Source organism: Carya illinoinensis, chromosome 1, assembly GCF_018687715.1.
Source record: "Carya illinoinensis cultivar Pawnee chromosome 1, C.illinoinensisPawnee_v1, whole genome shotgun sequence".
Taxonomy (NCBI): domain Eukaryota; kingdom Viridiplantae; phylum Streptophyta; class Magnoliopsida; order Fagales; family Juglandaceae; genus Carya; species Carya illinoinensis.
Genome location: NC_056752.1, coordinates 17,571,636 through 17,596,909, shown reverse-complemented (window position 1 = coordinate 17,596,909; position 25,274 = coordinate 17,571,636). Strand labels below are relative to the sequence as shown.

The window sequence follows — 25,274 nt, the reverse complement described above, 5'->3', positions numbered from 1 at the left end:
GGTGAATCTAATAGTGGTGGTGGTTGGCCATGGGTGGCAGCATGGGAGGCGGTTGAAGGCCAAAATACTCAAATCGAAAAATGAGTTGGAGGGGCTTCAACAGTGATGGATCGAAGCTGAGGAAGGGTGGTTTGGGTGGCTGCAGGGCTGATGGTGGTGTGGGGAAGAGATGGTGGCCAACGGTGGCATGATGGCGGCGCTTGAACGAAAAAAAGGGTTGCGGCTTGGATTCCCTCGTGGTGGTTAACGGCGGCACGAGAGAGGATGAGATTGGAAGGGGAGGGATGCCGACTGGAGGCGAAAAGAGTGGGCGGGGTGGTGTTGGCCATGCTGGCATGCAGCGGTGCATTAGAGGGGACGAAGAAACAAACAGGGGAGAGGGGAGAAGGGCCTTGCGTGCGAGAGAAAGGTAGGGGAAAAGAAGAGGAAAAGAGAAAAGAAAGGAAAGAAGAAATAGAAAAAAGGAAAAGATGAGAAAAAGAAATGACGTCCATTCCTCACAACTTGGATCACAAAATTGATCCAACAAAAACACTTTCAAAAATGGCAAGTTGAATAAAATAATTTACACATTGTGACTAAATAAAATAAAATAATAAAATCCAAAAATAAAACAATAAAATAATTTAGAATAAAGGGTAATTTAAATAATGAACACTATTTAACGCAAGAAAACACATTAAATTAAATTTCACAGTTAAAAGTCTTAAAATAATACTACGTAAATTATCTAAAATTTAAAACAAAGAGTAGTATAGAAAAGAGTTATACAGTTATCCCGAAAAATATAATACAAAGGGCAAAATACATAACGAGTGGGAAAATAAATCTAGATACACGAGAGCAACCCCATGTCACTCCTCTAGCGGAGCCAAAGCCTCAGGCTCGACATCCTCATCTGCATCAAAGTCTACGGTTTCATAAAATAGAACCAAGGGTATCGAATACCGTGATATTGTGAATCTCAGTAAGTAATCACCCAAACAAGCCAAGAGATAAAAATGCATTAATGCATCCAACAAACATGCGTGCACATGAAGAAACACGTATGTGACCCAAAAACCTTACTTTCACCGAAAAGGATTATTTTTCAATGCACGCCAAAAATCTCATTTGACCCAAAACACAATATGAGTAATATCTGCCATTTTTCCAAAAAATGGTGCTCATATCCATTAAATCATAAACCGTCATTTTCTTGAAAAATGGCCAACATAATCATTTATTGGATACTATAGGTGGGACTCGCAAGCAGAATTATACCACCATCCCTAACGCGTGCACCATAGGCAGGACTACTACCATCCCTACAACTCATGCTGTAGGTGGGAATCGCTAGCGGAACTACCACCATCCTTGCTTATCACCATCCCTACCACGTGCACTGTAGGCGGGAATCACAAGCACGACTCTACCACTGCCCTACTTATCACCATCCCTACAGTTCTATTTTTCCTCTCTCTCAATCCGTTCAATCCATTCATTACAAACATACCCAAAATCCTCTCTCACTTGAAAACCCAGTTTTCATCCTTAATACATGAACACAGTGATGAATGTCATGACATCAAACACCACATATACGATATCCAAACATGACATAAAAACACCAAGCATAAACCAATTCCATAAACAAACCCATCCTCCAATTCAACCTGATCTCCATACTCCTCAGACTCAAAGTCTGGCACAACCAACCAAACTGTAGAGAATATGTTAGTGTAAAAATATATTCAAATCTCATAAATTTCTTTGGAAAATTACTTACAGTGCTAAAATGTAATTTATGAAGGATCAATGAGGTGCTAGAGGTGGCAACATAGCAACGTAATAGTGTATTTCAAATTATGGTCTTGGGTTTGCCTAAATTTGAATGGAGACCAACGAAGGCTTGGGTTGGCTAGGGAAGGGCTTAGAGGTATTGGTGAAGCTAATGGTGGTGGTAGTTGGCTATGGGTGGTGGTTGGAGGCCGAAATACCCAAATAAGAAAATGAGCTAGAAGGGCTACAACTGTGGCGGATAAGGGTTGAGGAAGGGTGGTTTTGGTGGCTAGAGGGTCGATGGTGGTGTGGTAAAGAGATGGTGGCCAACGACAGTGCGACGGCGGAGCTGGAATGAATAAAAGGGCCGCGGCTTGAATTCCCTCGTGGCAGTTAACGACGGCATGAAAGGGGCTGAGATTGGATGGGGAGGGATGCCGGCCAGAGGGAAAGAGAATGGGTGGGTGGTGTTGGCCATGCCGGCGTGCGGTGGTGCACTGGAGGGGACAAAGAAACAAATGGGGCAGAGGGGAGGAGGGGCTTGCACATGAGGGGATGGCTGGGGAAAAGAAGAGGAAAAGAGAAAATAACGGAAAGAAGAAAAGGAGAAAAGGAAAAGATGAGAAAAAGAAAAAGGAAAAAAGAATAAGGGAAAAAGAAAAAGTGAGAAAAATGAATGAGATCTAGTCCTCACAACCTGGGTTATAAAACTTATCCAATGAAAAGATTTTAAAAAATGGCAAGTTGAATAAAATAATTTAAACATAGTGACTAAATAAAATAAAATAATAAAATCCAACAATAAAACAAAAAAATAATTTAGAATAAAGCGCAATTTAAATAATGAACACTATTTAACGACAAGAAAACACATTAGTTTAAATTTCATAGTTAAAAGTCTTAAAATAATACCATCTAAAATTTAAAACAAGGAAGCTCCTAATGTAACGCCTCAGTCCCATAGATCAGAGAGTTACTTCCTATCACTTAATCTCATATTTCAACAATATAATTACAAACTTCAAATTCTCAATATCATATAGAAATTGTGATTCAAACTAATTTCCTCAATATAATTAATTTCCCAAAATGTTAAGTCATCATAACACAATTTTATTTCTTAATAAACTTTGCCAATACTAGTATAGAAATTCTCTATGCTTAATCCACCATTCAAAAATCATCTCACCCGATGCTTCATAATCTGACCCTCAGCTGATATATCCAACTATCTAAAAAATTATTGTAGAGATAAGGGGTGAGTAAGGGGTGAGTTATCAACAACTCAGTAAGCAAAGCACATATACTAGTGTGTAAAACATGAGCCATTTCATAAAGTTTCATATGCAGGAAATAGAAACAATTTATTTTCATATGAAAATCTCAAAACATATTATCAAGTAAGAAAAAAAAAGCATCATTTCAATCTTTTCATATTCTGAATAAAACAATTGTTCATATTCAAAAACACTTTGGCATAACATAACTGAACATTTTCATTTTATCATATCGTTTCATATCATATACCATATTTAACCCCTGTGGTAGGGTTGTGCTATCTCCGGTGGCCAAACCAGGTAGTATCATACTGTGAAACTTTCTCTTTTTCAATCTCAAAGCCCCGAGTGTGCACACAGGAAATAACACATAAAAGACCACTTTGCTTCCAAAGTGGGTGCACTCATATCAGATCATATCATGTTGGTACCAAACATATCACGTGAACTAGTATCATCATATCTGAACCATATTCAGAATCAGAATAATAACAGATAAGTATGCCAAAGTTTTTCATATTCATATCATATCAAATCACGTGCGGAACACATTCATATCATTTTCAAATGATCAATAACAGATCCAAAACATTTCATATTACATGAACAAAAATCTCAAATATCATATTCACTCTTTTTCACATTTCAGAACATGTCAAATATTGTTCATGTCTACACTTTTCATCTCAAAAAGCATTTTCTCTTTCATATAGATTTCATGAGTGAATGCAGAACATATAACTGAGGTTGTTTTAACGTTTTCTTTTCAAAACATAACATGCATATTTCTACAAACCAGCCTCAATTCATTTATTTTTTATGCAAATCTAGTGCAAGAACCCCGCTTACTTGTACTTCTTAGCCTCTCCGAATTTCCTCACAACAATGCCAAACAAACATCAATAATCACCTATAGAAAACTCATGTCACTTAAATAAATCTCCAATTGAATAGATATCTCATATTTACACATAAAATACCTATTTTAATACCTCAAAGCCAAAAATTCTCATAATTCCTAACATACCATCATTTTCCAAATCCATCAATATCCACTTAATCAAATTCATACTGTAAAACATAATCGAATAACTATTTTGTTTAACACAACAATCAATGAATACTAATATTTTAAAATATTTAAAATACTAATAACATATTATAAAATAGTAGAATGCTTTGGCCTTTTTAAAATCCAATAAAATAAGTTGTGAATATCTTGTCTCGTAAAAATATGTTTACTTTCTTATAATTAATATAATTATTCAAATTTACAAGAAATCTAATAATACCCATATCATTTAAATATTCTAAACATTTTCCTATATTTTATAAATATAATATTAGAAGTATAATTATATCAAAATCTGTTAAAATAAAAAATACCATTTCATTTAATCAGATTTTTTGCTCAGTTTTTTCACTCCTTTGCTTCTAGGTCGAAAATGCTGGTTCATGATATAAGGCTTCGGGATGGTGTTCTACTCACATCTCCTCAAGAGATTCACTTTGGAGCAGTTAATTATTTTTGTCAATTTCTTCAAGCCAAGGCACGCGGGGAATTGCCGAACTCATCTGACTTGGTAATTAGCAATGATGTTTTTTTTATCATGAAAAGAGGCTATGCTTTCTTTCCCGGTAGATAATAGTCCGGGACTGGATGGTTTTGGTTTGAGATTTATCATTTGTGTTGGGATATTGTGGAGCCAGATATAATTGTAGTTGTTCCCTATTTCTTTCACGGAACTCCTTTACCAAGATTTTATTTGGCCTCTTTTATTGTTTTAATTCTGAAAGTCTTAATGCCTACTAGGTTTGGCAAGTTTAGGCCTATCAGTTTATGCTCGGTGATCTATAAAGTGTGTTCTAAAATTCTTGTTCAGAGATTGTTTTCTATCCTTGGTCAGTTGGTGTCCCTGGAGTAAGGTGCTTTCTTGCATGGCTTAGTATTTTTGATAAAATGTCTTTTGCCCAAGAAATGGTTCATCAAATTAATAAGCCTATGAGAGGTGGTAATCATGTGATACTTAAAGTGGATATGTCTAAGGCATATGATAGTATTGATTGGGAATTTTTTTTGCATGTGATGAGCTCCTTTGGTTTCTCTTAGGGTGCTTGTGGGCTTATTAGATAGTGTAGTACAATACCCTAGGTTTCAATGGTTATGAATGGAACTGCAAAGTGTTTCTTTGCTAGTGGACGTGGTTTGCACCAAGAAAGTCCACTCTCGCCATATTTATTTATTTTGATTGAAGAAATATTATCGAACATGCTGAAAAATAATTTTGTTGCTAGAAGAATGGAGTCTTTTAGTCATCCTCGAGGTACACCACTTTTGTCGCATTTATTGCATGCCGATGATGTTGTAGTTTTTGTTAATGGTGGGTGTTTTTCTTTGTGGAAAATTCCGAATATATTTCAATTAAATGATGACTAGTCTGGGCAGGTTGTTAGTAGTGAAAAGTCATCCATTTTTTTCCTCTGGCAGACGGCGAAGCTTGTTGCGTCTTACAAGATTTTCAAAAGACATATTTCCTGTCAAATATTTTGGACCTCCACTGATTTCTTGTTGATAGAAAGTGGCTCACTTCGATAATCGTATTGCTTGTATCAGAGAAGAGCTAGGCAGTCGACAGAAATGTATAATGTCAAATGGTGCTCGTATTCTCTTATTAAGGCATGTTATTGATAGTATGCCTATACATTTATTTTTGCTGGTGCATGCATCAAAATTGGTGTTGGCGAAAATCAATCCGTTGATGAGTAATTTTTTTTGTGGTTATTCTGATGGAAAGCCAAAGTGGAAGTGGAAGTCTTGGAAGTGTGATGCTCCGGTCCTGTAGGGGTCAGAGAGTTACTTCCTATCACCAAAACCTACATTTCAATGAGATAATTATAGACACCCCAGTTTTGCAGGGGTTAGAGAGTTATTTCCTATCACTTAAACCTACATTTCAATGAGATAATTATAGACTCCAAAATCCCAATATCATAAAGAAATTTTGTTTCAAACTAATTTCCTCAATATTAAAATTTTCTAAAATGTTAAGTCATCAAAACACAATAAAATTTCTTAATAAACTTCACCAATACACATATAGAACTCTCTAAGCTTAAACCACAATTCTTAAATCATCTCACCCAATGCTTCATAATCTGATCCTCAACTGAAATATCCAAAATCATCTGAAAAATATTGTGAAGATAAAGGAGTGAGTTATCAACAACTCGGTAAGCAAGAGAAATATACTAGCATGCAAACATAAATATTTACAGAGCACATCATGCAAAAATAAATATTTTCCAAAGTTATCAATCAAAACAAAACATGTTTTTAAACGTTATAGAGCTATGGTTTTAAGACATATAAAACCCAAGGTACTTTGCCATAACATAACCTGAGCATCATCATCACATCAAAACAGAGCATCTCACAAAGCAGAGACCATCTTTAACCCCCGTGGTAGGGTTGTGCTAAACCTCGACGGCCAAACCAGACAGAGATAGAGGTGAAATCTTTCCCTTATTATTCTTGGAGCCCCGAGTGTGCACATAGGAAAGACCACAAATAAACCACCTTGCTTCCAAAGTGTGTGCACCCAGAGACAGAGGAGTTGGTACCAACCCAAACAGAACAGAGCAACACAGAGCAGAGATAGAGTCAGATACAAAATCAGTATAGCATGTCAAAGGTTTTTTAGATGCCATATCAAAAGAAAACATAATACCAAAACATATTCAAATCATTTTTGCATTCTGAAAATAAAAGCCGGAGCATCTTTCTAAATAAATGCACAAATTTTCAAAATTTTCATATTGGTCTTTTTCACATTTCAAAGATAGCATGACAAAAAATATAGCTCATGTCTACACAATGCATGTCAGAAAATATTTTTCCTTTTTCAGATCGATTTCGTGAGTAATGCAAAGAAACGACTGAAGTTATTTTTCCGAAGTTCTCATTTCATAACAAAGCATGCAACGTTTTCAAAAAGTCAACCTCAGTCTCAATAATTCGTGTAAAACCTAGCACATGAACTCTGCTTACTTGATCTCTGAATTTCCTCACAATAGTGCCAAACGAACATCAATCACCACCTATAGAAAATTCATGTAACTTGAATAAATCTCCAATTGAATAGATACCTCATATTTACACCTAAAATACCTATTTTAATACTTCAAAACCTAAAATTCTCATAATTCCAAACATACCATCATTTTCCAAATCCATCAATATCCACTTAATCGAATTCATACGGTAAAACATAATTGAAAAACTATTCTACTTAACACAAAAATCAATGAATACTGATATTTTAAAATATTTAAAATACTAATAACGTATTATAAAATTAGTAGAATACTTTGGCCATTTTTAATTCAAATAAAAATAAGTCGTGAAAATCTTCTGTCTTAAAAGTAAGTTTACTTTCTTATAATTAACATAATTATTCAACTTTACAAAAAATCTAATAATACCCATATCATTTAAATATTCTTAACATATTCATTTATTTCATAATAATAATATTAAAAGTATAATTATATAAAAATCTATTAAAATAAACAACACCATTTCATTTAATCAGATTTTAAAGTGTTTAAAATAGAATTATACAGTTAACATTTACTCTTGAAATTCAAATAGTAAAAATCTATACTTAATAACATAATTTAAATTCTTAAAATATTTTCAGTAAAACGAATAAGATTTATGAATTATCGTCAATTAAAACCCATTCCACTTAAAGATATTATTAAGCCCAAACCACTTAAGATAACAGTGAAACTAAAATATTACCATGCCCAAAATGATATATGGCCCAAGTCCAAAAACTCACGAGTTGCACTTACAATTTTACTCCAACGTAGGAGATCAAAACTGGCTCAGATAAAGGAAAATAAACAATACACTGTTTGCATAAAAACAACTATATTTCGGTTCACTTTCAATAAAAAGGTATAAGAATAAAATGAACTTCTCTTCAAAAAGAGAGGTTAATAGAGATATAAAAATGCACTACAATTCAGCAACAAAACATGAAGGACAACAACTGGTTTGTTCGGTGGCTGAAGCTTACCTAGAAAAAAAAAAGTTGAATTTGAAACCTGTGGAAAGGGGAGTGACAGAGTTTCAACGAGAAACCAAGAGGATGAGTTGGTGCGGCTACAGTTCTAGGCAGACACAAGGTCAGTGACAGTGACCTTTACGTGCGTGGTGGTGGAGCTGAAAGAGAGAGAGAGGAAGACAGATAGAGATGAAATAGAGAGAACACAGCGTGCGAAAGAGAAACGGAGAAGAGGCTATGTGCTTACTGAGAGGAAAAACAATGGGGTAATGCGCAGTTCTGGGCGACACCTTCCGTGCAATTGGAGACGACGTTAAGGTGATGACGACGAGGTTAGGCTTCTGACACGCAAGGGATTGAAAGCACAACAAGTGCTTTATTTTCTTGCATAAAAATAGAGGTTGTTGGCTCAACTTCGAGGTGCTGATGCTTGGTTAGTGGTGAGGCTAGAGGTGCAGGGGTAGTGCGGTGGAGGATTATGGATTGAAGGCTGGCATCTTCCATCGTGTAGGAGAGAACTTGGCAAGTTGATTTCCCTTCGGAGTTGTTGTGCTGCGAGATCGGGGCAGCGTTCCCGTTATGGCAGGGGACAAGGTGGTAGCAGTTTTCTCGAGGGACTGGGCAGTGGGGGTACATGTTTCCCAACATGTGCATGGCTATGACATGAAGGGGTAAGGAGGTTGGCTGTGTGCATGGTTTGGTTTAGGGTGGTGAAGCAGGTTCTTATAGATCATGAAGACTGACTAGTGGAACAGGAGAGACTCTGAGAGAGAGAAGATCGAGTGCATGAGAGATATGGATATAGAAAGTGATCCAAGTGAAGGATGGGCAATGAAATAAAGGAGAGAACTCAAAAACGGAAAGGAAGTACAAACTTAAAACTGCCTAGACGTGGAGACAAAGGAGATTGGGTGGAGGAATCTTTGGAAGTGCAGAAACTGAAATTGAAAAACCGTCGGAAAGATAAAATGTGTGTGGAAAGATGAAACTGACCTTGAACGACGTCGTCGGGGTAGGGAAGGTTACAAAGTGTTGTGGCTGCGTGAAAACAGGGGAAAGAAAGAGAAGGGAAAATATTAGAATCCGAAGGTCCAGGAATTCACTTTGTAAATCAACGACTGAAGTGGGTATTGGACTGAGGAGTTTGGAGGAAGTTCAAACTTCACTGCTCATGAAATTTGCTTGGAATATCATGACGGCATCTTCTCTATGGTCTCAATTCTTTAGGGTCAAATAAGTTAGAGGTAAACGTCTTTCTCTTGTTGATGCGCATAAAGGATCTCAATTTTGGAAATTAAGATATCATGGCTTGTGTTCCTAATTGGTGGCTTATAAAATGAATTGGCAGTTTAGCAACTAATTTGGGATCCATCTCAAAATGTAGATATAGTCTGGAGAAGAATTTTACTTCTGGTTGCTAAGGGACAATGAAGAATACATATTCTCCACCACGATGAGAAAGCACATGAAAGAAGTGAAAGAGTTAAAGTTAATCGAGAAGTCAATAACAAGTAACTAGTTTTTTTTTTTAAAAAAACTATGATGAGATCAAAGTAAACTTGATTATGAAGTTCTGCAGTGAATCAAAAAGATTAAGAAACATATCATCTCAACCAAATAAGATAGCTGCTTGAAGGAATCCAAATGCAACAAAATTGAAACTTGGTAGATTGATCCAATGCCAGAACAAGTGGCACAAAAATAAATCACACCAAAAACTAAAGTACAGATGCATTAGAATGCATATATTTCAACACTACAATCCACTAGTAAAAACCCTAATCTTCTGTTTTTATGGAAACCTAACAGAAAAAATCTCACAATCATGCTAAAATTGATATCAGTCAATGTATAAGCAATTCAATTGCATAAAATCAGACTGATAAACACATGAATTCATGGAAAACAACTTAAAATGTCAAGTATCAACAAGAGGAAAAGTCGAAATTTATAAAAAGAGGGAGTACTATAAGCGGGATAAGGAAATTGAGAGTAAATTACTATAAGCAGCGATTGTAAGAGAAGAAGATACCTAGTGAAATTACTGTAAGCAGAAATTGTAAGAGAAGAAGATACCTAGAACCACATGATGGTCATATCGAGAGTTTGATTTGGCATGGGCAAAATGGTCTGGGTTTGCTGAAGAACTGAGGGCGTTGGAGAGAGAGACAGTAAGCAAAACAAATGGAGGGAGAAAGAAGGGAAAAATCGAGAGAGGAGAGTGAGAGAAAAGGACAGAGAGAGAGGAAAGAGATAGGGAGATAGAGCGGGAACAAGGTTAGGTATCATTAGGACTGTTCATCCGGGTTCCAACCCAGAAACCCAGGTATACCCAAACCGGAATCCGGATTTGAAACCCGGGCCGGAACCCGGGCCGGATTAGTCCGGGTCAGATCTAGGCCGGAACCCGGATAAACCTGGGTTTTGTAAAACCCGGATTCCGGGTTCCTGATTGAACCCGGGTCTTTTTGGAGAGGAGCTTGTTCTCGTTGATCTTGCGGCCATCGCCTTCGATGGTGTTGCTCGCCCCTTCTTTCCATTTGTCTGGAACAGATAAACCACAAACAACAAACAACAAACAGATAAACAAAGCTTTTCCGAGAAAGTAAAAAACTTCGAATATCAAAATACTACATCTAAAGCTGGGAGATTGATCCTATGGAGATAAACCGCCAGGTAAAATCGAAGCCCTAATTAGAAACCGTTCCAGATTGGGCCTCTACTTCGTACGAGCGTGTTGTTATATTTATAGAACAAAGTACGAAGGCCCAAAATGAGGGAACAAAACAAAGACATACCCGTGGATGAAAACGACGACACGGGGATGAAAACGAGGCTTTGATCGGTAGAAGAGGCTAGGGTTTCGGCGTGAGAGAGAGAGACGACGAAGACGACGACGACGCAGACAGACCCACCAAATAGAGACGATGGCACGAGGAGGAATGGGCGCGAGAATGAAGGCGATGGGTGAGACACGAGGGGGGAGAAGGGCCGCGTGAGACACGGCGGCGGCGGCTAGGGTTACGAAGTTTCTTTCGCTTGAGAGAGAGAGAGAGAAGGGGGGGTCGGGACGTCGACTGGGTAGGAACCGTAGGATTTTTTGTTTTTATACCAACCCGGTTGTATCGGGTATTGAATACGGAACCCGGGTTTCATACTCGGGTCCGGACCGGCTATTCCGGTTATTTTAATTGCGGATTTCGGCCCGGATTTGATCCGATCCGAAACCCATAACCGGAACACGGTTATCCGGATTCCGAACCGGGCCGGATAAAAATCCAACCCGGATGAACACCCCTAGGTATCATTATGTGGTTTTTATAGAGAGAGAGGAGAGAGAGGAGAGACACTCACCGGCTAAGTGAGGCAACAACGGTGATAAAATGGCAGTGGCACAGCGTGGAAAGGGGTGGTAGTGCATAGCGTGAGGGGGGCAGAGAGAGAGAGATGAACGGAGACAAAACACTGACTATTTATATTTTTACATTTTTATAATTAGAGAGATTATATTTTGATTTTTATAAATTTGCAATTAGATATATTTGTTAATTTTCCATTATATATCTGAACGTTCTTTTAGAAATTGATCAAGTCGAATAACGTCATTATCAATATTTAGTGAACAAAAATTACTCCAAAGATATTTGATTAGTAACGTCATTATGATGTCGGACTCCCCTTCAGATGAGTCAGAAAAGAGTACTTCTATCGAGAAGGACTTCAAATATGAGAAATATAAACACATGACTTGAATTTTATAGTACTTATTGAGAATTTAATTTTATCGTATTTATCGAGAAGGGTTTTATGGTGATTGTTTGCGCTTACGACTTCAATCTCAAATCTGGGATTTAGAGAAGAAATAAAAGTAATCGTTGCATAGATCAGACTAGAAACATGTTTATAGGATGATCATTCTGATTTTTCATACTTTAACTTTGTCTTCAATTTCTCAAGTGCATCTACTTCAGTTTAGTCCTTGCGAAATTTAAACCTCAGCGTTATCAAGAATTCCAGACCCATGTTCCTCGTATGGATGGTGGAGGAAATTGTCAAAAAGGCATTTTGTCATAAAATGGGTAGGATTTGCGCCTTAATTGAAAAATGTTGAATGTAACATCAATTGTAATGCCTGTCTAACTGCAATGGATCCTTTTAGCTATAAAGCAGCAGCACAAGGCAACCTGGAGGCCTTAGAACCATATGATATCTCCAATCCACTTGATGGGTTTTTAATAGTTAATAAAAATACAATCCTACATATTTGTAGTTCAAGTATCCTCATTAAAGAAGACTCGCGGAATAGGATACTCAGACCCCACTTTACTTGGTTGTCGAGAGACACTTTCCAGATTTGGTGTCAGAAATTTTAAACAAATTGAAGTCACCAGCTTATGATGGCCCCTTGGGTCGAACGTCTTTGCATGTTGCAGCATATTACGATGACAAAGGTATTGCCTATTTATCTTTTCTGCATTCTAGAATATAATTTGGTTAAAAAAATATTTATGTGGTGGTAGCAAATAAGACAGGACATCAAATTCATGAAATATACATTTCTTATTACAATGGTGGTGTTAATCGGTTATTGAAGGGCATAAATACCCTCTTTACACCAAAACTAGTTCCAAGCGTCTCTCTCAGTAAGAGCTACTTCATGCAATTAACGTATAACCATATAGATTCTCAGTTATGCAAATTGCATAAAAACCAAAATTATTGAATAATATGAAAATCAAAATAAATCTACAAGTAAAAACAAGGCAAAGAAGGAAAATTAATAAAGAAAGAGAGGAGGTAGAATAAATTAATGAAGAAGAGGAAGCAACAACGTACTAAGAAGAAAGGAAAGACACCTGGGAAGAGAGAAAGAAGAAAGGACAAAAGAAAAAGAAAAATAAAGAGGAAAATAAGAAAAGAAAAGAGAGGAGAAAGAGGAAGAGAAGATGATTGTGTGAGGAGGACAAAATGCTATAACAAAAATGGGATTTAGTGACAGAGGAAACTCTCACAAAAAATGACCAAAACATCACGAAATACATTTGGTGATGGTTGAAGACCGTCACCTAATGTGCGTCACATAATACATTTGGTGACAGTTTACAGTATAACCGTTACTAAAAATACTTTTAGTCACAGTTGGCGGTGTGCCGTTTGATATAACGTTCAAACGCTGCCTTTTTTTGTGCAGGTTGAAATCTGTCACAGAAAGTCACGTTCAAATGTAAAATTTAACGTTCAAACGTAAACCAGGCCAATTGACATCTGAATGACATAAGGTAATGTTCGTTGATTATAGTTTGAACGTATCATATTTAAGTTCAAACGTTTTTACATCTGAACGTTATGTTCGAATTTAAATTCCAACATAAACGGACCAATGTCCGAACATACATATCATAACGTTTGGACATTAAGTCGAATGTTAACAAAGTAGCGTTCGAATGCAAGAAGTACATTTGGAGGTTTGGAACGTTAAAAGTTTAAACATTCGAACGTTATGTTCATTTGACAGTGAGAACGTTCGAACGTTTTGTTATAATTTTGTGTAATTATGTTCGAACGTATCATATTTACGTTCAAACATTTTTACATCTGAATTTTATGTTCAAATTTAAATTCCAACGTAAACGGACCAATGTCCAAACGTACGTATCATAACGTTTGGATGTTAATTCAAATGTTAACAAAGTAGCGTTCGAATGCAAGAAGTACGTTCGGAGGTTTCGAATGTTAAAAGTTTAAACATTCGAACGTTATGTTCATTTGACGATGAGAATGTTCGAACATTTTGTTATAATTTTTTGTAATTACGTTAAAAAACATACCAGAAATACTAAAGTCATCCAATTAAAAAACATACCAATTATACGAATTATATCATATTACATAACATATTTCACAACCAACAATGTTTGCAACTGTTTCCAAATTAGATATTAAAAATATAATACACTGATAAAATTCATTTATTTTTCTTTCCTCGTCCACCGCAATTCGGGTGCAATGACATAACACGCTCCATTTGCAGCATCATCTCCCGTTTTTTGGTCTTAGACCTCACCAAGTATTCTTTCCTCCTGGTCTCTTTTTTGGTCTTGAAAATGCATCTCTAATTGAGACTTTCACTCTAAGACTCCAACTTTTGCTGTCTGGATATCATATACTCATTCTCGCGCTGTGTAGCTTCTAAATCTTTGGTAAGATTATTAATTTGTGAAGTGGATGGGGTTGAGGAGGATGATCCAGAATGCTTGAAAGATCGTTCCAAACCTCTTGTCATACTAGAGTTGGGCCTAAGCACTTGCGTGAAAATGTCTATGTCACTAGGAGAGGATTCCCCAGAAGCTGACTGCATCTCCAACATTTTTTGCTGCAATTTGAAATATCAAAACACACAATAAGTAACATATTAAAAGAAATACAAATAAAAAATAAATTATTCACATGTTGCATAATTTATTTAACAAAAGGAATACCGCTTATATAATTATCTGCAACGGCAGGATCCATCCACTCACTACGCTAATTAGTGTGAACAGCAACATAAACATGAGCAAGGGAAAAGTTTTCAGGATCATCACGTTTCTAACAAAATGACATTAGCAATTTTAAAAAGATAGTGTTAGTACTCATATAAAAGAATAGCAAGAAAATAAATGAATTATATAGTTTATTAATTACCATTTTTTCATTAAGACGATGGAATGATCTTGAACCAGCACGATGGTGGATAGTCAGAGTTGATCTATTATGTATATTTGTAGAACTTAAGTGCTACAAAATTAATTAAGAATGTTAATTGTAATATATGTACATATAATATAAACAACAAATATAAATGTAAATAATTGAAGGAAATAAATCTAGAATACCTGATATTCTGGAGCTGCAAAAAGATCACAACACTTTCCCCAATGATCTAACTTCATCTGCTGGAAAGGGGGCTGTGCAGTCTCTTTAAACGTCTCAAACTTCTTGAAGTGGTCATGACATCGTCTCTTGTGACGTTGGAATAGTGTAGCCATTAACTCATTTACAGTTCTCAAATCCTAGCTACAGCCAAAGTCGAGGTCGAATTCATCCTAATTATAAATTAATTATGTCAAAAATATGATATACTAATCTAGGTGGACAAAATTAACTCTCAAAGTAAACTCACTAGCACACGACTCTGAATGTGCTCCTTAATCTCATTTGGAACATCTCGCCAGGAGCGCACATAAAATATAGTATAAGCTCAGACTACTGTTCCAATATAGGAGGAAAGCGCTGTTGCACTATCATCCACTCCTCGAGTGGAATTATCAGGAATGGTGACCTTCAATTTTCCGTGCCTTCGATTTTTCTCAAGTGAGATGCCACGTGTGTAGCCACGACCTCGACGAGTGGATGCATCAACTAATAGATAATAGTATAATTTTTACAGTTATATAGTTATTGAGACAAAATTATTAATTATATAATTAATTATCAATGATATTTCCTTAGTGTGTCGACTGTGCATTGTTCTCTGTAGTGTTAAAAACAGATTCCTTAGGTGAGGAGTCCTCAATGGGTTCAAGACTTGGACTTGGTGGAGGAGGCACATTTCTTCTTTGTCATTTTGGCAGCATCCTTGAAAATGATTAATTAATTAGAAGAAATTAATTTTAGTATAAAATTCTATAGTCACCTATATGAATAAAGTTTGTAGTACTTTTAGTCTTCATCTCTGGATGTATTTTCCATGCTTGTTTCATAACCTCCCTCTATAACATCTTCGTCATTATCATCAACCTCTTCTTCGTCCTCCTTATCCACTTCCCCCCTGGATTCGTCTTCGTCTTCTTCTTCTTCCACACTTTTGAATTGAATGATCATTTAATACGGACGGGTCGAGATGGGACGTCATCTCTACACAAGGGGAGCAACAATAGTGCACTGAGGTCAACAAACAAGTTAATACCCTCTCCATCTTCCTAGTAGGACTCTACAAGCAGAGTGTCATCTTCATCTCCACTATTATCGTAAACTGCACTCGTTCCTGCTTCATATATATTTCGGGAGACAAATTTTTTTACGACTCGCCAAGTTATCTCTCCTCTATCTTCATCAGTGCTTTTCATTGGATCAATCAAGTAATAAATTTGAATAGGTTGACAAGCCAATACGGAGGGATCATCTTCGTACCATTTAGATGCAGTATTGACACTTGTGAAATGATTATCCCTATATATCAAAACCCAACCCCTGCCTAGATTTCACCAATCACATTTAAAGACATATGTTACAGACCCACCCAAATATTTCAATCCAATAATATCACGAATGAGACCATAATAATCAATATCATATGTTCCATGACTCCCCTCGACCAACACACCACAGTTTTGAGTCTTTCTATTATGTTCATGATCCAGAGTATGGAATCTATATCCTCGAACCGTGCATGCAGTGTATCGAAGTGCTCGATCTATTTGAGGGACCATGAGCCAATGCATACAATTCATGAGAGACTGGTCCGGGATTACAAGCATGTTGTTCCAAAATCTAACAATTGAAATAATGTATATTTATTAAATATTACCTAAAGTTAAAACTTTCAAAATCTAACATATTAATAGAGTTTAGTTCATACATGTTGTTCAAACCATCTAGGAAATGCTTCCTCATCTCTTGTCTCTATATTCTCTACGCCTTCCATCTTAAGTTTGTCCATGTGCTCACTGTATATAAGTGAAAAATCATAGTATTTTTTAGAACAAAAGTTATAGTTAAACTTTTGAAACTAGAATTATTCAAACCTTATACAACAACATACCTGAGATAGTGATCAATCTGAGATAGTGATCAATCTCCCGACAATTATTTAGCATGTACCACCGAACTTTATCCAACTTTGTATCAATTAAATCTTAACCAGTTTGTGCACCTAAGGGTCATACATTCTGAGAAAACACTGATAGCTCACGAGGAGGCAGAGTAACAAGATTAGCATTTCGCTCTTGAGGATTAAATCGTGTCCCAACACCACAAAGATGTAGAGAGAGCAACATGTTAACCATTCATCGTGTATATAGGCCTCTGCTATTGAACCCTCAGCTCTGGCTTTATTCCCAATAGTGCACTTCAGTCAACTTAAATATCTTTCAACTGGATACATCTAACGGAATTGCACCTGTCCACCCAACAGTACCTCCCGGGGTAAATGTATTGCTAAATAGACCATGACATCGAAAAATGATGGTGGAAAGATCTGCTTGAATTTACATAGTATAGTAGATGTCTTCTTCCAGTTTCCATAGCATATTTCGATTTACTACCCAAGCAAACAAATCCTTAAAAAACATACAAAGTTCAGTTATGGCAACACGTACATTAGATGTCAGCTTCCCACGAATTCCCATCGGTAATAACTTCTGCAAAAATACGTGACAGTTATGACTTTTCAGTCCACCTATTTTCCAGTCATTAGGGCTCACGCATCTACTGATATTTGAAGTATAACCATTCGGCAGCTTCACATCTTGCAACCATTTGCAGAAGTCCATCCTCTCCTCCTTTGTCATCGTAAAACATACATGCGGCATGACCACCCCATCACCTTCCACCCATAAATGCAGATCATGGTTAATTCTCATTCTCTCAAGATCTTTCCTTGTCTTGATTATATCTTTCATCTTTTTATTAATGCTCATCAATGTACCCATTATATTATCACAAATATTCTTCTCTATGCGCATTACATCCAAACTAAGTAGTAACATGCAGGACAACCAATATGACAAGTCAAAAAAATACTACGCTTTGTCTAATTCAATTCTGTTATGCCTCGTTTTCTCTTGTTCTTTCCCCGACCTTTGCCAAAATTGTTCGCTCTAACATGTACCAGTTGTTCTAGTATCTCTCCCTAGACAACTCATTTGGCAAAATTCTATCCTTTACGCGCCCATCAATCTTAGCGCATTTTGTTCTCCATGCATAATCTGCTGGTAGATAATGTGGATGACCCATGAAACATAACTTTTAAGAAAATTTTAACCACTTACTAGTAGCTTCGTTATTACATGTCGGACACGCTAACTTCCCTTTAGTAGTCCAGTTGGAAAGGTTCCCATATGTCGGAAAGTCATTTATCATCCACATTACCGCAGCATGCATCTGAAAAGATGTCGACGTGGATGCATCATAAGTTCTTACTCTTTCAGCTCTTCAATCAACAGCTACATGAATACATCAATGTCATTCCCAGGTGATCTCGAGCGGGGGATAAGTAAAGTTAACAAAAAGTTGGGTGCCTTCATGCACCTCCATGGTGCAAGATTGTAGGGAATCAACACTATAGGCCAAGTGCTATAACTTGTACTCATATTTCCAAAGGGTTGACTCCATCGGTTGTGAGTCCCAGGCGAATGTTCCTAGCTTCTATCCCAAACTTTGGATATATATATATTTTTTGTTGATAGGAACAAACATTTTCATTAGAGATAAAACGATTACATTTATCAAACCATAAGGCTTGAGAAAGAAAGTCTGGAATACTATCCCACCACATTTCAATATCCTCTACTCTCTAAGCATTCCTAGCAAGTAGATGAGCAGCTCTATTGCCCTCTCGATACACATGAACAAAGGAAACACTTGAAAAACAATTACATAAACGTTTCACTTCTGAAAACAAATTGCCAAGCATAGAATTTGCCATATCTTCTTGTTGCAAAGCTTGAACAAGGAGCAAGCAATCACTTTCCACCTCAAGAGCCGAGATTCCCATTGAAATACACATCTGCATGCCTCTAAAAACTGCTAGGAGCTCCACGGTTTTAGGATCTTCTAAAGCTAGTTCAATTTTTGAAACAGCCATAAGAACTTGCCCACTTGAGTCTCTCAAAATAGCACCAATACCTGCTTTATGAGCATCTGAAAAAATGGCACCATCAGTATTAAGTTTCAGCACACCAACAGGAGGAGCTTTCCAGCTAAAATGAGTTCGAGCTTGCATCCGAGTTTTAACAACCACAACTTTATAACTATGTAACAGACCCAATGAATGGGAAATGACATGAGAAGGAGACAGGATCTTGTGATCAAATTCAATCTAGCCTTATTAGCTAAAGGGAAGGGTGGAATGGGTTTTAGGGACCTGAATTGCTTCAATCTAGCCTTATTAGCTAAACAAGGGTGGAGACTCATTCAGTCCCCTAACTCTCTGGCTTCAGCTGTCTATAGAGAGAAGTACTTCAAACATTCCAGCTTCATGGAAGGTAAATTGGGCTCTAAACCTTCTCTGATTTGGAGAAGCATTTGGAATGCTCGAGATTTGATTAAGGAGGGAATGAGGTGGAGGGTTGGTGATGGCAAGAAAATTCGAATATGGGGTCATAAGTGGTTGAATACGCCTACTTCCTTTTCAGTTTAGTCACCAGTATCAGTGCTAAGAGCAGATTCAACAGTTGATGAATTAATGGGAGAAAACAAGGGAGAGTGGAATGAATAAAGGATTCAAGCTATCTTTCATGCAGAAGAGGCAAAACAAATTCTAAGCATTCCACTAAGCAAAGGTAGAACTAAAGATAAGGTAGTTTGGGGGCCATCCAAGAAAGGGCTTTTTTCTGTAAGAAGTGCCTATTACCTGCAAAGGGACAAAATAAGAAGGAGTAGAGGGGAGTCTTCTTTGGAAAAACAGGTTGATCATAGATGGAAGAAGATATGGGAGCTCGAAGTGCCAAATATGGTGAAGGTATTCTTGTGGAAGGCAGCTAATGACTTACTAGCTACAAAGAAAAACCTGTACCAAAAAAAGATAGTGAAGGATCCCAGCTGTCCTATATGTCATGGTGAAGAGGAGTCAGTGATGCATGTACTATGGGAATGCAAAGCAGCAAATGATGTCTGGGCAAACAGATTGAGTGAACTGCAGAAATGGCAAAGGGCTGAAGGGAACTTTATGGTTTTATGGGAAAAATTGATGGAAGGGCTTGATAGAGGAAAGCTAGAAGTTGTAGCCATACAAATGAGAAAGGTTTGGCTAAGAAGAAATATTTTTGTGTTTGAGAACAGACTCTCATGCCCAAACAAACTGCTCTTATCAGCTGCAGAGGTACTGGAGGAGTTTAAGCAGGCTAATAGAAGGAAAATTACAGGGTTTCAACCAAAGACCAGGCCAGTTCATAATGCAGTCTGGACTAGGCCTACAGAAGACTATGTAAAGGTGAATTGGGATGCCTCCTTTGATATCAAGAGGGGGAAAATGGGAATGGGGGTGATAATGAGAGATGTTAATGGAGAGGCTTTGATTGCAGCATGTGACAGAAAGTTCAATGTTTAATCAGCAGAAGTGGCAGAATGCTATGCTCTTTGGAAGGCTCTGAAGATGTGTAGCGAATTGAATGTGCAGAAAGTTATTTTTGAAGGAGATGCTAAAGGAGTCATAACAGCTGTGCAGAGTGAAGAAGAAGACTTGTCTGTTATAGGTCCCTTAGTTGATGACATTAGGGATGTGCTGAGTAATAGGAAAGAGTGGAGTTTACATTTTGATTATAGAGAAAGGAACAAAGTTGCACATAATTTGGCAAAATTTGCTTTAAGTTTAGAAGAGGAAAAAATTTGGGTAGAGGAGGTACCAGACTGCATTATTCAAAGTCTGGATATGGATAGGAGATGTAAGATTTTGATTTCATAAATGAAATTGAGGTTCTTTGTTTCAAAAAAAAAAATTCAAGTTTATTCCTCCTAAACCAAAAACCTCATGCAAAATAGAAAAATCTTGCCAAATTAGACATATCTTGTCCAGCAACAAATTGCATAGCCAACTCAAAAACACTACATGGACTAAGATTATTCAACATTGGGAAAAACTGAGCTAACGAAGCTTGCACCTGATCGCAAGTGTAAACTACATGCAGTAAATCTTCAACCGGGAAACAACAGAATCTGCAGCAAGCATCCTGAAGCACCTGTTTCTGCATCAATTTGGCTTTATGGAAGACTATCCATACAAGCTCTCCATGCGAAAACTTTAATTTTATTAGGCACCGGCATCTTCCATAAGGCTTTCCACAAATTCTGCTGAGTTCTAACAGTAGAAGATTCAGAAGTCTCAAGCTGAGAGAGGTCCATAATCAGTCTATAGCAGCTTTTAACCGAAAACATCCCATTTCTTTCAAAGTTCCATATCAATTTATTTGTTGTACCTATCGGAAACACCATAATTTTCATGATTTCAAACACTAAACTTGGATTGAAGAGAGTTCTGAGTTTTTGAAAATCCCATCCCAGATTATCAACCTGAACAACCGAGGCCACAACATCCTCCCTATGAGTCTCAACTACCCCATGTTCTAGGCCAAGCTTTGATGACTTGGCACCCATTTATCATGCCATAAATTGACCTTTTGCCCATCCCCAATCCTCCATATACAACCCTCCTTCAGCCAATGCTTCGTCTCCCAAATACTCCTCCATGTATATGATGGACAATACCCCAAATTGGATTCTAAAAAACTAGACTTAGAGAAGTACCGAGCTTTGAGAAGCTTATGTAACACCGAGTCATTATTCTGCAATAAATGCCAACCTTGTTTAGCCAAAAGAGCCAAGTTGAAAAATCTTAAATTTTTAAACCCCAAACCACTTCTACTCTTAGCTTCACACATCTTGCACCAACTAACCCAATGAATCCTTCTTTCCTCTCTTTTTTGTCCCCACCAAAAGTTTGACATAAGACCCTCAATTTCAGCACAAAAAGAAGCAGGCAATAAGAAACAACTCATCGAATAAGTTGGAATCGAAAGCGCTACAGCCTTTAATAAAATCTCCTTTCCCCCTTGAGACAATAATTTTTCCTTCCAACTTTGCAATTTTTGCCAAACCCGTTGCTTTATAGATTGAAATGCCTTGGTTTTTGATTTACCCACTATTGGAGGCAAGCCGAGATACTTCTCATACTGCTAGATTTCCCCATTACCCCACAACAAACGGACCTCTTGCTGTAACCCGTGACTGACATTGTTGCTAAAAACCATAGATGTTTTTTCCTTATTAATTTTTTGCCCAGAAACTTGCTCATAAACATCTAACACCTCTTGTACCCTTCTATTCTCTTCCACATCCGCCTTACAAAAAATAACACTATCATCTGCAAATAGCAAATGATTGATATTGGGAGCATTTCTGCAAATTTTCAAACCAGAAATATGCTTTCTTACCCCAGTAGCATTCAGCAAAGAAGAAAGACCTTTAGTACAAAAAAAGAAAAGATAAGGGGATAAAGGATCCCCTTGTCGCAACCCCCAAGTAGGAACAATAGGCCCTTTTGGAACACCATTAACTAAAACTGAAAAAGAAACTGTTTTAACACAATACATCACCAAAGAAATAAAACTCGACTGAAAACCCATAACTTCCATCACCTTTTGAATAAAGCACCATTCAACCCTATCGTATGCCTTGCTCATATCCAACTTCAAAGACATATACCCTTGACTCCCAGACCTCTTATGCTTTAGATAATGTATCAATTCATAAGCAATTAATACATTATCCGTAATTAAACGACCCGGAACAAAGGCACTTTGACTTTCCCCAATAATACAAGGCAAAACAGTTTTCAAACAATTAGCAATGACTTTTGATATAATTTTATAGGCCACATTACACAAGCTAATGGGTCTATAATCAGCAACAACAGAAGGGCATTTCTTCTTAGGAATAAGAGAAATATAGGTATGATTAAGAGAAGGAGGAAAAACACCTGTATTTAAAGCTTGAAGGATCGCGCCCTTCATGGAAGGTCCTACCACATGCCAATATTTCTGAAAGAAAGCAAGAGACATTCCATCAGGCCTTGGCGCCGAAGAGGGGTTCATTTCTGCCAGCGCATTCCACACTTCAGCTTCAGAAAACTGTTGACTTAGTTCCAAATTCATAGCTGGTGTAACCCGATCAGCAAGTGCTTCCAGAAAATCTGTTGAGCTTCTTGGATTAGAACTCTCAAAGAGAGCTCCAAAATAGTCTAACAGAATTTTATCACGCTGAAAACCAGTTCGCCACACACCATCCCCATCTTTTAATTTATCTAGCCTATTCTTTCTTCTTCTCTGAGAAGCTTTCATGTGGAAATATTTTGAGTTTTTATCTCCCTCTTTCAGCCACAAGGCTTTTGAACGTTGTCACCACATAACCTTGTCTCGCTCCAACCATTTCTGAAAATCTTCTCGAGCCTTGATATGATCAGATTTGCATTCTGCTGTTGGATCCGAGACACTTAGCATTTCCATATTCAGCCTAGCCAACTTCAATTGCTTCTGCACATTACCAAAACAGTTCCTATTCCACAAATTCAGTTGAGTCCCACACTCCTTAATATTATGGATAATATGATCCAAATCGTGACCCCCTTCTACTCCCCTCCAATTAGCTTTAATAATATCCTCACAACCCTTTTCCCCGACCCACATTTCTTCAAAGCGAAAAGGGCATTTAAAATGCCCATGATCGCTATCAGCTTCAGTAATCACCCAGATGGGGGAGTGATCGGAATATGCAGCCACACCATGGGAGACACCTGCAGATAGGAAAAAGTCGAACCATGGTTGGTTTGCCAATACACGGTCAAGTCTCTCACAAATACGCCACTCACCTCCTCTACCATTTCTCCATGTAAACTGATTTCCTTTAAACCCCAAATCCTTTACCAAACATTCATCAACCACATCCCGAAAAGCATTAATCTGCCAGTTAGGCCGAGGTAAAGCACCACATTTCTCATCATGATGCAATACTTCATTAAAATCCCCAATCATCATCCACGCCTCCCCATCCCTTCTATTTAAATAACGTAACACATCCCAAGTCTTACAACGTTGTGAAACTTCCGGAAAACCATAGATACCCTTAAGGTACCAAGAGCCCACACCCATAACATCATCAACCCGAGCATCAATATGGCAAACCGAATAATTCATAATAGTTAAAGAAATATCCCTACCCCACAATAAAGCAAGACCACCTTTTCTCCCATTACTATCAACAACTAAACAATTCACAAACCCCAATTTAAATTTGCATACCTCAAATTCCTTTGCAGTCAGACACGTTTCCTGGAGAAACAAAATATCGAGAGCTTCTCTCCACACCAAATCACAGAGAGTTCGAATGTCCTGTGGGTTCCCAAGTCCACGGACATTCCAACTGAGAATTTTCATTGCCTTCGGCGGGGCTGAGCAACAGCCACCACTGATATGACGTCATCTCCCTGGAGAGAATCAGGCAATTAACCACGTGAAGAGGCTCCTCATTTGGTCGGTCTTCCATTGTCATTATCATCAGGAGGACGAGCCTTCCGTTTCAGAGCAAGGTTGGAAGAAGGGGAGCCCTTATATGTGGAATAAGTAGCTGATGAAATACTTGACATCCGCTTCCATTTCCTACTAGAAAAACCATCAGGCCGATCCACCTTTGTTGGGTCTTGACCTTCATTGCCCAGCCCTTCACAAAGAACATGAGCCCCATTTGGTTCCACAGCTTGTAAAGATGGCCTAGACCCAAGCCCATCACCCAAACCAGGCCCATCCGGTTTAGGGCCCTTAACAGAATCTGAAATATCCTTTGAAAGGGGAACTTCCGTTTTAGGAATTTCATCAAACATATGATATACACCCCCTACCAGGATTTTGAATTGTACCATCACCAATAACTGTTTCCATATTAGCAGATAACTCCCCAATCCCAGCAGGAACATAACAGTCAGTGGCATTACCATTTAATTCCTTGATCTACGTCGAGAAAATAGGAGACGTTTCAACCCGTTTTCCAACTGCTGCACTGTCCCCTGAGACGTAGAAGCTGGTGGAGAAGCACGCCGGCCAGACCGCAACCCATTACGTTGATTCCAAGTTCGACCATCTCGAAACAAATCCCCATAGCTCGAGGCCCGTAACCAGGATCCGTAGGGGAAGGATTCATCAGAGGCACCCGGAGCAGCATGTGTTCTACGTTCACATTCCCGATCTCCATGACCTAGACAACCACAATAGTAGCAGAAATTAGATAAACGCTCATACGAAAACAAAACCCAGTATGATTCATCTGCCCCCATGGAAAATCGAGTACCTCTCAGCAAAGGCTTCCTCACATCCAGAGTTACTCGAACCTGAAGAAAATCCCCCCATGCCAGTTCCCC

At 37.7% G+C, this 25,274-nt stretch overlaps 1 protein-coding gene across 1 annotated transcript; it reads right to left on the bottom strand.

Moving 5' to 3' along the window:
• Window positions 1-23,262: 23,262 nt before the first annotated feature.
• LOC122314114 lies at window positions 23,263-24,297 on the bottom strand. The gene has a single exon (XM_043129557.1). The coding sequence runs from the start codon at window positions 24,295-24,297 to the stop codon at window positions 23,263-23,265; it is 1,035 nt and encodes a 344-aa protein (XP_042985491.1).
• Window positions 24,298-25,274: the final 977 nt, after the last annotated feature.

What these genes read in the sequence shown, in the direction of transcription:
- LOC122314114 (XM_043129557.1), bottom strand. Translation starts at nt 24,297, where the DNA reads ATGAAAATTCTCAGTTGGAATGTCCGTGGACTTGGGAACCCACAGGAC.